General features: G+C 39.7%; 1 protein-coding gene across 1 annotated transcript in view; it reads right to left on the bottom strand.

Moving 5' to 3' along the window:
- LRRK2 (leucine rich repeat kinase 2) overlaps positions 1-12,167 on the bottom strand; it is an 84,581-nt gene extending 72,414 nt beyond the window's left edge. The window contains exons 1-5 of the mRNA XM_063307982.1: positions 11,778-12,167; positions 11,591-11,676; positions 8,675-8,784; positions 3,584-3,672; positions 1,362-1,496 (exon numbers count right to left, since the gene is read on the bottom strand). Of these exons, the coding sequence (XP_063164052.1) occupies positions 1,362-1,496; positions 3,584-3,672; positions 8,675-8,784; positions 11,591-11,676; positions 11,778-11,964 (607 nt within the window). The 5' untranslated portion in view covers positions 11,965-12,167. The remainder of the gene's footprint in view (positions 1-1,361; positions 1,497-3,583; positions 3,673-8,674; positions 8,785-11,590; positions 11,677-11,777) is intronic.
- Between the last annotated feature and the right edge of the window lie 204 nt (positions 12,168-12,371).

Below are 12,371 nucleotides of genomic sequence, written 5' to 3'. Positions count from 1 at the left end.
ATTGCTTCACTATGCAGTTTCTCAATCACCGTTAAGAGAATTGGGCTAATGCAGAGGCTGCACTAAAATAAAGTCTGGAAGATGTTAACAACCAAAAGAATTTGTAACTGCCCCACAAATATTGTAGCATGCAATAATGATTCAAATTCTAAACCAGCAAGGTACCTTGAGTAGTTCACTCTTCTTAAATACTGCAGAGTGTTTACATGCATCAAGTTTAATATTTTTACTTCCTTATTGAAAGACAATTTCAGGAACATTCCAAGTTTAATATTTTCACTTCCTTATTGGAAGACAATTTCAGGAACATTCCAAGTTTAATATTTTCACTTCCTTATTGGAAGACAATTTCAGGAACACTCCTAGTGTCACAGCACCAACTCTTATAGCAAACATCCTGATTTACTGTATTCTTTAAATTAAAAAAAAATCCAAAAAAGACAAAGAGGTGGAGAACCAAGACAGGTAATATGGTGCCCAAGGCACCATATTATTTGCCTGATTAATAGCGTGAGCTGTATCATTTCTCTTAAACTTGGAATGTTAATTAACGTCACTTTGGCTATGAATCTACCCTTCCCTGAAACAAGCTGGCAGGCTTTTCTTGAATAGCTTGGACTTGAAACAATCCAAGAACTTCTGATAAATACATTTGATTTTTTAAAAAAAATTAAGAGAGCCAGTGTGTGTTACAGTGGTTAAGATGCTGAACAGCACTGGAGAGACCCAAGTTCTAGTCTATCCTCAGCTATAGAAGCTCCCTTGGGTGAGTTATGACTAGTCACTGTTGCTCAGCTCAAGCTATCTCATAGGATGGTGGTTGTGGCTAAAAATGAAAGAGGGGCACACAGTGATGCTACCTTGAGTTCTTGAACAAAAGGCAAGATATAAATCAAACAAATAAATAAGAAGCCATTATAAAAGAATTCCACTGACTGCTGTGTATTAAATGAGAGTCCTATTTAGAGTGAATTCAATGTTTAAAATTCTTGTATCTCTTTCTCCTCCCTGACCTATGTAAAAAGTTGAATATACCTCTCTTTAGGGCAGGAGACCCAATTTCCATCTGCCTCTTGTTTTTAAAATGGCCAGATCTGATAGCAGGTTGTTTTTCTCTGACCAGGTGAGAACTAACTCTGAAACTAACCTAAAATTGCAAATTCTCAGGCTCAGACACCATTTAAGTTGTTTTTTCAATTGATAAGACACAATAATGCTTGGAAAATTAGAAAATTAAAGGGTCCCATTGAGAATTTCGTTACAATTTTTTCCCCTTGACACTGGGTCTCACAAGCTTTTTACTGGTTTTACTAGGTAACAACAAAACTAGGAAAATCAATATATACAACTACATTGCTTACCTTTTTCTAAAAGCGTGTGCAAAGCTTTACATCCATATTTCTGGATCTTTTCATTATCAGAAAAGGTATCCATGGCATCAAATATCAATAAAAATATATCAGTCCCTTCTTCTAAGAGAAGAAGCGTGATTTCATCTAAAAATACAAGAAAAACTCTGCAGATCATTTGCTTACCAAATATTCTTTTCATTCTATTTTCAGCATACATACAAACATACATACAGCGTATGTGTGTGTGTGTGTGTGTATACAGTATACACATACACATACATACACACACATCTACTCAGAAGTAAGTCTCCCTGAAGTAAAAGGTGTTACTCCCAGAGACGTGTAAGTAAGATGGGTAAATGACACTATTCTTGTATGTTCTGTTTAGAAATACTGTTGAATTCAGCGTAAGATAGTAGCCAATAAGGATATTTCCAACTAAGGGACTCCTACTGCTATCAATCAAAATCTATTATGCAATCTCTAATTTCCTGTGAAGAGAAAAGGGTAGAAAGAAATGGGAAAATACAGGAACATTGCAACATGAAGATAATGGCATCAAGAACTGCATGAATGAATCAAGATTATTGCACAGTGGAAATCTTATCTGTAAGCTCATGTCATTTCTGAAAAATAGACATCTCTGTGTTTTAAACAAATTCTTCTTTAACTTCCATTATTAAACCACTATTGTTAGTATCAAAAGTACTGGAAACATAAAGGCTGTAACTATTATTATACATGTTTTTTGTATGTCTAAATAATCTGTCAAGCTTCAGTTGAGATCTAAGGGGGGAAAATAAAAAAACTCATGTAAAGTATGCATTGAGACAGCTCTCTCTGCAGAAAGGAAAGTGAAAGCACCATCTCAATTTATCATTATGCTAGACAAATTTTTGGGATTTGGTCTAAATCTAAATCTAATCTGCACCTGCTGAACCTATATGTAAACCACAGTCAAGCCAGCACTTTTCCAAACCTTTTAATGTAGCTTACAACACAAGAAGTTATACTACGTGAAGTGCACATAAAAATACATCATATAACAGAGAAAAATGCCCCCATCTGTCTACCATTTCGCTTCACTGGGGAAAAAAACACACAAGAGACAACCAGGGACAAGCTGGGAAAAGGATGCAGCTGCTTTAATGATTCAAACATACTTTATGTGTTGGACTCCTCTACAACCTAGCATAAAGGAGTCAGTAGGGGACAAAGAGATTATGCACTGCCCAATGTACAAATATGCAGTATATGTGGAATATATATTGAGGGAAGCTGGAATTAAAGATGATGAATGTGGTTTTAAAACTGGAGGAAGAAACATCAATAATCTGTGTTATGCTGATGACCCTGCTCTCTGACAGCAGAAATTACAAATGATCTGCAAATCATGACACGCAATGAAAAAATGAAACTAAGATTAAATGTAAAGAAGTCTGAACTAATGAGAACACGTACAGCAACTAGCCTTAGAACTGAAAATGAAGATGTCGAAATGGTAGATAGCTTCTGCTTGTTAGGATTGACTATCAGCAATAAAGAAAGCAGCAGTCAAGAAACATGCCTCAGACTACCTTTTCGTGGAGTAACATCAAAGGCCTTGGAAAGATGATGAGATGCTGAGTTGTATCTATACCTACAAAGATCAAAATTGTTTTTTCCTGTAACACTCTACGGAAACAAAAGTTGGACTTTGAAGAAGCAGGATAGAAAGAGTATTGATGCTTTTAAACTTTGGTGCTGGAGAAGACTCCTGAGAATACCATGGATAACTAAGAAAACGAACAAATGGATTATAAAACAAATGAATCCAGAGTTCTCACTCAAGACACAAATGACCAGGCTCAAATTATCATACTTTGGACACATTATGGTCTCTTGAGAAGTCTATAATGCTGGAAAAGATGGGAGGAAACAGGACAAAAGAACAACCAGCAGCAAGAAGGATGGTCTCAATTACAGTGGCAATGGCTGCACTGTCAGAGGACCCAAAGGACCAGGTTGGGGACATATCCCCCTGGAGAAAAATCTATCTATGTGGTTCCTAAGAGTCAACACTGATTTGATGGCATTTAATCAACCAGTCAAATGTACAAATTAAAAAGAACAATCTTTGCCCCATCATTTCAAATGCTAGGGTTCTAAGAACAATAAGCATGCTGAGAATAATCAAGTTCTTGGACCACTAACAGTATCATGTACTTACATATTTTAAGAAAAGTTAATACCTGAAGAAAGAAGTAGATTTAATGCTTTCAGGCCAACTGTTGAAAGATGTATGTTTGCATTGTGGGTTTTAAGCATCTTAAGAATTTGCCTAAAGTAAAAAGAAGAAGAAAAAATCTTAATTGCAGTCCAAAATATATAAGCCAGAACAATAGTATGAATAGGCATGCTTATGGATACAGGCAAACGTAATCTCCCTCCATATGAGCAAGCTCAATTCAAATCCTGATTTCTAATCTACAATCATTGACCATTCTTTCTGACTGGATTTACAACTCATGCTAAATGGATTTGTTGTTTTTGGCTTAGCTTTTTGTGTGAACAACATTATCCCAGCCACATTTAATCACAATGTATCTGTTTCCCAATAAATGCAAATAAGGTGCAACATAGCAGGATATTCATTAAATCACAATTCTCGGTTACCAGCATACATTGGTGAAATACAAGGCATATGAAAGTACAAGACACATACTGTACATATTGTTTCACAGTGGTTTAATCACTTTAAATTCATCAATTTCAGTAAAAGCATAGTTGTCAGAGGCTCCATGTGTTGTTAAGAAAAAGTAATCTAGTCATTGTTAATATTTAAATTTCTTTTAGAGGAACACTGTTTTAAAAAGGGACCTAGGTCAGTCAGCTTAACATCTATTCCAGGCCTACTAGCAGAAATAATAATTAGAGAAAAACTAAATATGCAAATAGGAGAAGAAGAAGAAAAATCAGCACAGATTCTGGAAATCCTTCCTCACAGACCAAGAATTTTTTAAGGGCACTGACAGGCACATGCATAGAGATTATCTCAACATCAAAGGCTTGGATTTTTAAAAAGCCTTTGATAAAGTTTCTCCACCAGGGCTCTTGAATAAGCTTAGTGATCAATGGATAAGAGGACTTGTCCTTTTACAGATCGCCAACAGGTTAAAAAACAAGAAGGAAAAAGAAGGAACACATGACTAATCTTAATTTTCTACCTAGAGAAAACAAGAAGTGGAGCCTCTCAAAGAACTATGTTCGGACTGGTTCTTTAGCTTGTTCACAAATTATTTGGATTTAGGAATAACTGGGTAGCTGGCCAAGTTTGTAGATGATGCCAAACTATCCAGGCTAGTGAAAACTGAAACTGATTGTGAAGAGTTCCAGGATCTCTTTATACTGGATGAACATTTAAAAAAACAAAGCAAATGCAGTTCTGTTTGAGTGCATAAAGTGATGCACACTAGAGCAAAAAATCTCACATACAGAGAATGGGTCTGACCTGTCTATAACTAACTAGGAAAAAGATCTTCAGGTAACAGTGGATAATATTGCATGGAAAAGTTGGGGGGGGGGTTCTGTGTCAAAACATAAAGGCATTCATTTTAACTTCTGGAAGAAGATTCGGAGCAGCAAAAGAAAGCATTTTTTCACACAAGGCCTAATTAGTGTGGAATATTTTGTGGAATATATTACCACAAAATGTGGAGATGCCAGTATCTTAGATGGCTTCAAAAAGGGATTGGATAAATTTGTGGAGGATAGGTCTATTGGGCTACTAATATTGAAGACTCAATGTTACTTTCAGGTTGGAGAAAGCATGCCTCCAAATACCAGTTACAAAGGAACAACGCTGGGAGAGAGAGATGTCTCCCTCTCCGGCTTGCAAGCATCCACTGGCATCAAGATGGCTACCACAAGAAATAAGACGCTGGACTAAGGTGGCTGTTGGCCTGATCCAGCAGGCCTCTTTTTATACTCTAAAGAGGTTTGCAACAGAAAAGAAAACCACAACAAATCATGCTAATCGAGCTTGTACTTCTTAAGTTGCTATGGTGAATTGTCAGTATTTATTATGTTGCACAAGGTACTCCCTGGGCAAAACTGTCACTTATCCAGCCAGCTTGTTTCATTACATTGTCTATGCTGGTATAATCCAAGCAGAATTTAAAAGAGCATAAAATCATGATAGATTCTAGAATGAAATTTACCCAAAGGATCTAATTATTAGCTTCAAATTTCAATCCATGTAAATGGGCTGCAACATGTTGAATGAAGAATAAACATAATAAGTGAACATGGTAAAAAAGTAAATGAAGAAATAGATAAGGCACAGTTATGGGTATCTTTCATGCGGTGCATATGGCATCCCTGCTCTGTGAGCTGTATTGGGTCCCTGTATGCTTCCGGGTTCAATTCAAGGTGCTGGTAGGGACCTATAAAGCCCTTCATGGCATGGGGCTGGGTTACCTTTGGGACCGTCTCTCCCTGGTTGTATCTACCCATCCTGCTGGATCTGGCAGGAGAGGCATGCTCCAGGTCCCATCTGTCAGAGAGTGTCTTCTGGCAGGACCCAGGAAGGGACCCTTTTGTATCATAGCACCTGCCCTCTGGAATACCATTTCCCTGGATATTAGACTCACCCTGATCCTGGCTTTCTGTAATGCCCTGAAAACCTGGTTCTGCTATCAAGCCTAGGGCCCTGGGTTGAGCCCAAATCATAGATTAGCAACGTAACAATGGCAACAAGGACTGCTAGGACTGCCATCACTAAGCAATGCAGTCCCAATTACCATCGTTAAGCGAGGACTACCTGTATATATGCTATTTATTGTTTTGTCTGTTTTTATTCCTTGTTAGCTGCCCAGAGTTATATATTTGAGCTGGGCAGCTGTCAGCCTTGCAAGGTAGTCCAGACAAGCAGCACACCCAGGAGTACTTGCTCTATCTTTGTTGTAAAGTTACATTAACAGAATCTTGCAAGTCTGAAAGTGCATCTCTCCCCCCACACCTTTACAGCCCAAGAAACTAGGGAGGGTCCCTTCTGAGACATTTGCCACGACCCCATTTCTTCTGCAGGCTCAGCTACTGCTTGTCTGACCATTGTCTAGTCTGCGGCTCTTCCTGCTGTCTCCCACGATCATTCCCACATACCATTACAGCAGCCATATATGTTTAATAAATAAATAAGCATAAAACTGATAGCAGTTGATAGGTAGCAGCATCAAAGAACTAGAGATTAGCACTGGTGAAAAAAGAGTATTATATAGCTTGATGCATTAGATGTTTTAAAGAATTTTTACACCATGCTTTCAGATACAATATTAGTAATTAATTCCAAGGAGGAGGAGGGGGGGAAACTCATACGTTACCTGATAATTCTAAGGTAAATGGAAAAATTGTATGTTAGTGATAACTGCAACTTATTGCCAGTGATGCAGTATATACTCAGGGGGAGGGCTAATTTTATTACAATATATGCCTAACATTTGAATAGAACTCACTACAGAGTTTCTCCAGAGACACAGATTTGTTCTGTCTTACTTGCTAACTGGTTTACTCGCCCATCTCCCTTGCCCCACACTGTTTCAAGAAGGCAAGAGGCACATTTTGATTTCAAGAAACTACTCTAATTCCTCAAGACCAACAGACTTTCAGAAAAAGGAAGTTGTCCCTAGCTGTCATGAGTAAGGATGGTGAGCAGGGGGCTCCCATCCAGACTGTTAAGCTCATGCATAGCACTGAGGAATTAGGTAGCCATTCAAAGAGACACAGATCGGGACCGCCTTAACCTTTGGGGTTTATATGGCTGGGTGTTTCCCACGCTTCTTCAGTTTGTTAGGATTCCTGTTATGTACAAGCAATAAAACATTAGAGACCAGTTCCTTGTCTCAGCGTGTTTCCTGGCAGTTAGGACACTAGCTTTCACCCTACCTTCTGAAAATTAGGCACTTTCACTTCCCCTATTTTCTTAAAGCTCTGTGACAAAATAAGCGTTGACATTTTTCTCAACATTCAGAAACTTCCTTCTTACTGCAAACATTTCTCTTCAGCCTTGAGGAATATTATTACTGTGGTTAATTCTGGTGGCCTCCTCTGTGCAAACTAAAACTAATTCTACACAACAGATTTTCATTCTGTACCAGATAAACCTATTCATAAATTTGGTTATTAAGACAAGACAGAACCACCAGTTCTAAAACCAAATGTCTGTGACCATGCACTATTCACTTTTTGTTCATCTGTAAAGCAGGCCTGAGTAACACACAGGACACCTGTGGCCTACAACACACTGGCAATCAGGCTGCCAAAATTCAACAGCAAAATGACGGATTTTCAGCTACATGATTGGGGTGTATGTGTTATTTTTCCAAAATAAGAGTGGGATAAGAGACCCCTGGGAGGCAAACCCATTTCCATCCTTAATGCTTTCCTCCAAACAGCTGAAGCTGTGCTGTTGTTCCGCCATTTTACTACTGACTTTTGGTGATAAGCCATCTTTCAGGGTTTGGCTTTTTAAAAAGGTGTAAATGGGAATAGTTGGTTTCCAGAAGCTTCCTGTTCCTTTCTCACTATTAAACTCCTCCTAAAGGTAAAGGTAAAGGTTTCCCTTGACGTAAAGTCCAGTCGTGTCCGACTCTAGGGGGCGGTGCTCATCTCCGTTTCAAAGCCTTGGAGCCGGCGTTGTCCATAGGACACTTCCGGGTCATGTGGCCAGCATGACTCACGGAACGCCGTTACCTTCCCGCCGAAGCGGTACCAATTAATCTACTCACATTTGCATGTTTTCGAACTGCTTGGTGTGCAGAAGCTGGGACGAGCAACGGGAGCTCACCCCGCCGCGCGGTTTCGAACCGCCGACCTTCCGATCGACAGCTCAGCGGTTTAACCCGCAGCGCCACCGCGTCCCTCTTAAACTCCTCCTACAAAATCGAATAAAAAATGTTTGGTCTTGGACTGTAAATAAATCTTGATGATTTGAAACATTCAACCACACCTCTAAAGTTGAGAAGATGAGTCGGACTGTCCAAAGACTGCCTATTTTTATAAGCAGTGCTTTCTAAAGCATGAAAAAATGAGTGTGTCCTAAAACCATCTGCTGAAATAACTAAGTGGCATGCCATACAGGACATTTTTTAACAACTCAAATTATTTAACATATATGAATTATCTATTTTGTGTATTGCATACCACCTAAATTCTTAGCTTAAATATTAGTTTTTGTCCAGCAATTGAAACAGTTTAACAAAGGTATACAAGTTAATATTTTATATTTCTGCAATAACAGGCTATGTTGGGGTCTGTGTAATACACACCATACACAATATACTTACTGATGAACACCAAGTACTTCCCAGTCCTTTCCAACCCCTTGAGGAACTGCTAAATGATGCAGAGTTTCTGGGCATACTTGAATAAGTTTGCAAAGAAGTGACCAGCCCACCTTAAAAGCAGAAAATACACATAGTTTTTAAAGAATACATCAATCTCCCTTATGTCTAACTTCAAGATTTTCCGAATAGTAAATTTTTAAGATGGGCTGATTAGTCCAAGTTCCCAACATTATATTGCCAATACTGATGCTAGTTTGTAATTTTGAACTAGGAACCAATTTGAGTACTCCTGAATTAATTTTTCTTAGTATTATTACATGTAATACACACATTATTACATATTACACACACAATCACACAAAGTAATTCAACTTTTTTTAGATCAAAGCCCCCTCAAAAATATAATCTCAGATTAATTATCCTATGGCTTAATTTGGTTGTTTATATCTGCCTTTGAATTGTTATTCAGACTGACAGCCAAAGAATATAATCACTGTCATGCTGTAATATGACACTGAAAGTGAATTGTTTTGTTTAGGGGCTCTCCAACTTTTACTTAATCTTTTCTAATGTAAATTTCAGAGTTGTAATTTATTACTAATGTAAATTCCACATGGAGAGAGACTGCAGAATCTAATTTTAAAGCAGTCAGTCTAAACAAAGTGGCTATGATCCAAATCACTTGTTCAAAGAATATCTATTTAATGGCAAAATTCACATATGTGGCACAGTTGGGTTCCCGATAAATAAATACGGTAATTTGCAACTGATCCACAATGTGGATACATTTTTTTCACCCTAGATACTCAGGAAACATCTGAGTTGGATACCATCCCTCCTGTTTACCTAAATGCAGCCTGCATCAATCAGGAAACCTCTGATTTATTGGACTACACCCACCATAATCCACAACCAGCCTGGGCAGGATGAGGAAAGGTACTCTCTAGGAATTCAAACAACTATGGCATTCCAGATATGGCCATGTTTTTTGTTTCTTATCAATTTCAAATAATAAACAATTGCTACTTTTTTTTAAATGCTGGTTTTCTCTTCCTGCTCACTTTTAAACCTACAACATACATATAAATATTAAGTTAAAGTTTAAAAAGTAAAAAAAACCCAACAGAGTGAATTTGAGCTTTGAGCTTCAAATTTCTCCTTTTTTTCCTGTATTTCTGTCTTGCACTTCCTGAATAGTAGTGTGAGCATAAAGGGCTTTGAAAGTGGAATTATTAGGAGTCTGGCATTAAAATGGGGGAAAGCCTTATATTCCAACAACTTACAAAGTACAAGGGCATGAAGAGAATGGGATGCCTATTCAGCATTGTCTTCTAGGTGAGAGAGCTAGCTTATAACATTAAGCAAGGAAGCTTTTCCTGGACCAGGGTGTCTGCAAGATGTGGTAAAAAGTCAAGATAGTGACTATGATGGTGCAATCAAAGCTCTGTCTGTTTTTAATGAGTGTTGCATGTCCCTCAGAGACTGCTGGCAAGTGAAATTTTCCTGGACCTGAATGGGTAATATTTAGTAAACTGCACCAAACATGCAAGAATTTTAAAGCAAGAATAGCTGAATTCCCATACACAAGATGCTCCTTTAGGTTCCCTGCACGAGTCTCTGCTTGTAATGCAAGAATAGAGCCAAAAAAGGGTGCAAAAGTGTAAAGTACATAGCAGTATCAACTCACTCAAAGCCTCCAGTTCCATCACTGCTGCAGAAGGCATCAAATCCCAAGCAATAATTATAAATAGGTGGGGAAGTTTTATTTCTAACTGAAATAACGTGGGTTTGTTGTTGAGTGATTTTCACAGGGACAAAAACAACAAGCAGAACACCCACAGACATCTGGGCAGAACAAAATGGATGCTGGATGCCGACCTCTTAGTTTCTGTCTTGAAATCTGTTCATTTCACTGCTCTCATCACATTTTTCGTTTCTATGCTTCAGCTGCTTCCTCAATCAAAAACACTGCTCGAGGCATGCTATTCCTTGTTCATTATGTAGTATAGCATGCAAACGTATTCTTAAAACTATTTAAATAAGTTGTTGGAGTCTCTGTATGGAAATGGGTAAACATCAAAGTACTTCATATATATGCTTTCTAGCAATTTTATTTGGGCAAAACTTGTGATCTACTGTTTCAGTAACAAATGAATTACATATATTCAAGCAAATGGTTTTCCCTTCTGTAATATTCTGTCCAACTATAGCCTATTTTTATTCAGATGACATTTATCGTGGCGTTTTTCATCCACAACCTATTCTTAGTTGGATAGTGTTTTTTTTTTTTAAGGTAATTAAACTTGAGTGCTTTGTTTAAAACTGAAATCATTTCCTTACGCTATTTCACCAAAGTTAGGTAACTATTTTGGCAGTACAGTATGCTTCTAATCAAACTTTTTTGAAACGGAAATAAACTACAGCCCAAAAGCCATCTCTTAGATTTTTATTTTATGCATCTCCTCAAAACCGTAAGAAAGGGGGAAAAGAGACCTTATTTGAAAATAAGAATTAAAAAACAGAAATTACACAGTCAAAGCTATTTCAAAGCAGTAACAATTTTTGCTCAGAACAGAATATAAATTAAATTCTGACAGATCCCATCTCCCCACAATACTTTGGGAGATATTTTTTTTTTGATGCAGCAGATCTCTCTCCTCTCTTAAGCTTTCCAGTGGATTTTATCTATCATAAAACCTGCTGGCCGGGAATTCCACAGTCCACAGTCTTAAAAGTTGAAGTCCACAGTCTTAAAAGTTTCCAAGTTTGAGAAACCCTGCTTCTAGTCCATCCTCCCCCATGCCAGCTGGGCAGGTGACTTTGGACCATCCCCTCTCAGCCCGATCTACCTCACGAGCTGCTAAAGTCCGGAGGTAAATCTAGCAAATGAACAGAGGAGGACGGAAGTTTGTTTACCTGTTGCACGCGCCCCACTCTCATGTAAGACACCAACACCAGCAGCAGAGGCACGTGGATACTTTTGCCCCTGAATAACTTGGCACCTGAAAAGACCAAAAAGAAGCCAAACACGCAATGAAGCGAGCGCTCCGCCCTGCCCGGCCCCGAGCAAGGCCCTTTGGTTGGGGGAACCGCCGAACTTTACCGCTTGGCAGGGCAGCGAAGGCGAGGAGGTCTTGCAGCGTTTGGAGCAAGCTCTCGAGCTGCTTCCCCTCCTGCACGTTCTGCAGGCGGACGACCAGCTTCTGGAGCGCCGCTTCCCTCCTCTCCTCGTCCTCGTCCTCCAGGCTGCCGCAGGGAAGGGTGGTGGTCTCGCGCCTGCCGTTGGCCATGTCTGCTCGTCGGGCATTAAGGCTTCGCAGGCGACCGCGGAGGATGTGGGCGGCTCATCCCCGCCGGACAGGCGGGAATTTCCTCTCTTGCACGGCCCCGGGAAGTCTGCCGCCCGCCCTCCGAACACTCTGCCCCGCCGGGGCCCGGCAAGCCGAAGCCGCGCCAGTCCGGAGGCCACTTCGGGAATCTGCTCTCCTCCTCCCCGCTCCCTTTCGGGATGCCAAAGCCGGGGTCGGGGAAGGAAAGGGGGGCGCGCAGTGCGAGCCCGAAGCCCCTAGATGGCGCCCTCCCCGGGGCGTCGGGAGGGAGGAGGAAGGAAGTGGGGGGAAAGCCGGAGAGAAATCAGTTCAGCGGCTTGACAGTTTCACTTGCCAATCCTCTGGGAGAGGTGAGCCCCCGCCCCGCC

The sequence above is a fragment of the Candoia aspera genome, chromosome 7 (assembly GCF_035149785.1).
Source record: "Candoia aspera isolate rCanAsp1 chromosome 7, rCanAsp1.hap2, whole genome shotgun sequence".
In the NCBI taxonomy this organism is placed as follows: Eukaryota; Metazoa; Chordata; class Lepidosauria; order Squamata; family Boidae; genus Candoia; species Candoia aspera.
Note: the sequence above shows the minus strand (reverse complement) of the source record. Positions and strands in the feature narration are given on the sequence as shown.